Source organism: Rhagoletis pomonella, unplaced genomic scaffold (genome assembly GCF_013731165.1).
Source record: "Rhagoletis pomonella isolate Grant_MI unplaced genomic scaffold, Rhpom_1.0 Rhpom_scaffold_00013, whole genome shotgun sequence".
In the NCBI taxonomy this organism is placed as follows: Eukaryota; Metazoa; Arthropoda; class Insecta; order Diptera; family Tephritidae; genus Rhagoletis; species Rhagoletis pomonella.
The window spans coordinates 462,242-465,183 of record NW_023458567.1 but is presented as its reverse complement, the minus strand read 5'-3'; the positions used below and the strand labels follow the sequence as shown (position 1 = coordinate 465,183).

The window sequence follows — 2,942 nt, the reverse complement described above, 5'->3', positions numbered from 1 at the left end:
GCTGCTAGGATTTCAGAGAGTCAAAAAGTTTATAAAATTGCTATAAACTAAGTAAATTGTGACAACTTTTATTATTGCAAATATTTGCAGTGGGCTAATATATAAAAACGGTACAGTAAAACCTGTCCATTGAAAGTATTCAATATTATTTGGCTATTTTTGATGGTTGAAATCAATTCCTGTGTGTTAGCGTTTTTCAAGTTCCAAGGATTTTTTCAGGAACATTATAATCGTTAAAAGATGTCCAGAAATGTTCGTGCTTGCGTAAATTTGCGGGTATACGTCTAGGAGAGAGTGGAACAGATGACTAGGAGTCAGTACAACTATGTATTCTGCCTTGGCCCACACACACCTGTCGGTGACAAAACCGGATAAAAAGTTATTCCAGTAAAATGATTAAATATTTAACTCGTAGAAGAATGTATTTTTTAAACATATACATATTTCTAAAACGCGAGAAAATTACGAATATAAACATACATAAACATAATACATGTAGATTTGTATAACGTTTTTTTGCAATAGAAAAAATGCTGGACAAACAAGTCTAAAATTGGCTTAAAGCAACCCTGTTAGCCTTCTTTAACAAATTTTATCTGTGGATTTTTATATGCTACCAAGCTGTAAGATTTTATCGCCTATTGTAAAGAAATTATGATATTTATACTGTAACTAAATTAAACTTATTTCACTTTTCCATTGTACAGGCGGCAAGAGACGAACTAATCTTTAGAAGACCGAAAACAAATGCAAATTTTATGCGACAGTAACTGGAAAACTTTGCAATTTGCAAATCGCCTATTTGCTAGCATTGCTTCAAGACGTCCTAAGTTTGAAAGTTCCTTTTAGACCGGTAACAGTTTTCTAACAACAAAGTGCCGAGATGTCTAGCACTTCCTCCACAGACGACAGTGGCGATCTTTTTGACCCACTTGCGGAAGAATTGCAAAACGTTCAATCAGTTATACATGTTACTCGAGAAAATATTGATGCTCTGAATGCAAAATTTGCTAATCTTCAAGAACCACCTCCGATGTATATCACAGAGTACCAAGAGCTTACTTCAAAATTACATGATCTTTTCGTAAAAGAACACGAACTTATGGATCAGCTAAGCTGCCAGCAAGAAGAATCTAGCCAAGTCGATCAGCAAAAAATTCAACTCGAATATAGTAATCAAACACACCATTACCAGAACCAACAACAACATGGTCAGATAGCATCTACTGATATGGTATGTCGGGATGGATCCAAATAGGTACATATGTACCAGTGACCCAAATATAAACTGGGGCGCGACATTTTAGCAAGCTTTGGCTATTTTTCTTTAGTTTATTTAACGTTTATTATTTTATTTTTTGCTTAACAAACCCTTTAAAACATATTTCTTGAATTCTAGACGGATTGTTATGCTACAAACAGCAACAATGGCAGCCAATGCAGTACATTGACACGTCCGCCAAAGGTATTGCTGCGTGCTCATTTACCAAACCAGCAACGAACATCTGTGGAGGTAGTGCCTGGAGTGCGGTTACGCGATGCGCTTATGAAGGCGCTTAAGTTGAGACAATTGACTCCTGATATGTGTGAAGTTACAGCAACAGATTGCGGGCGTATTATCATTCCGTGGGACACTGACATAAGTTCTTTGATGGTGGAAGAAATTTATGTGCGGTTATTGGACAAATTTCCAATAATGACACATATTTCGCATCAATTCATAAGAAAGACGTTTTTCTCCTTGGCTTTTTGTGAGGGCTGCCGACGCCTGCTCTTCAGTGGTTTCTACTGCAATCAATGTAATTTCCGGTTTCATCAAAGATGTGCTGATAAAGTACCAACACTATGCCAACAATTTCCAATGGATAACTACTATCAACGACTATTAGCTCAAAACCCAGAAAATTCTGTTGGTATTTTACATCCGGGAAGGAATGCTGTATTAGGGCAAGTAAGACATCCTCGTACTATAAGTCAGCAGGATAGATCAAACTCCGCACCTAACGTTTGTATAAATAACATCCGACCGCTGACGGAAGCACAACGTAGTCTAGTGCAAAACCATGGCCCTCTACAGGTAATATATTCTAATATGAATACTTGAATATAGAAGCCATTTAAATTCTAAATATTAAAATCAAACTCGCAGCATCCCAGCAGCGATCATTCCAATTCAACACAAGCATCTCCTACCGGCACTTTGAAAACCATAAAGCGACAAAGAGCGCGTTCGGCAGATGAAAGCAATAAAAATCTGTTGTCACCTAGGGATGGAAAAGGATCCGAAGAAAATTGGGTATGGTATGATAAAATCGCAAAGCAAAGGCGATATTGATATTTGTTTGAATTTCAGAATATTCAAGCTGAGGAGATATTAATTGGGCCAAGAATCGGCTCTGGGTCCTTCGGAACAGTGTATAAGGCTCATTGGCACGGCCCCGTCGCTGTAAAAACGTTAAATGTAAAAACGCCTAGTCCTGTTCAGTTGCAGGCATTCAAAAATGAAGTGGCAATGCTTAAGAAAACTCGACATTGTAACATTCTTTTGTTCATGGGCTGTGTCTCGAAACCCTCGCTAGCAATTGTAACACAATGGTGTGAAGGTTCCAGTTTGTATAAACATATACATGTTAATGAAACTAAATTTAAACTTAACACATTAATTGATATCGGTCGTCAGGTGGCTCAGGGTATGGATTATCTTCATGCTAAAAATATCATTCACAGGTATTACATATATGCACAATGATGCTTACTCATATGAATATTTACATCGTATATATGTATATTAATCCCGAACATTTACGTATGTACATTTTTAGAGATCTAAAGTCAAACAACATATTTTTGCATGAGGATTTATCGGTAAAGATAGGTGATTTCGGCTTAGCCACTGCAAAGACACGCTGGTCTGGCGAAAAGCAGGCTAATCAACCAACTGG

At 37.2% G+C, this 2,942-nt stretch overlaps 1 protein-coding gene across 2 annotated transcripts in view; it reads left to right on the top strand.

The window, feature by feature from the left end:
- LOC118748421 (raf homolog serine/threonine-protein kinase Raf) overlaps positions 1 to 2,942 on the top strand; it is a gene marked incomplete at its 5' end in the record, with an annotated part of 10,053 nt that continues 7,111 nt past the window's right edge. Inside the window, 7 exon segments of one of the 2 annotated variants that reach the window (XM_036482832.1) lie at positions 1 to 110; positions 220 to 643; positions 708 to 1,234; positions 1,400 to 2,077; positions 2,150 to 2,296; positions 2,354 to 2,727; positions 2,823 to 2,925. In XM_036482832.1, coding sequence (XP_036338725.1) covers positions 884 to 1,234; positions 1,400 to 2,077; positions 2,150 to 2,296; positions 2,354 to 2,727; positions 2,823 to 2,925 — 1,653 coding nt within the window. 2 annotated transcript variants of the gene reach the window in all.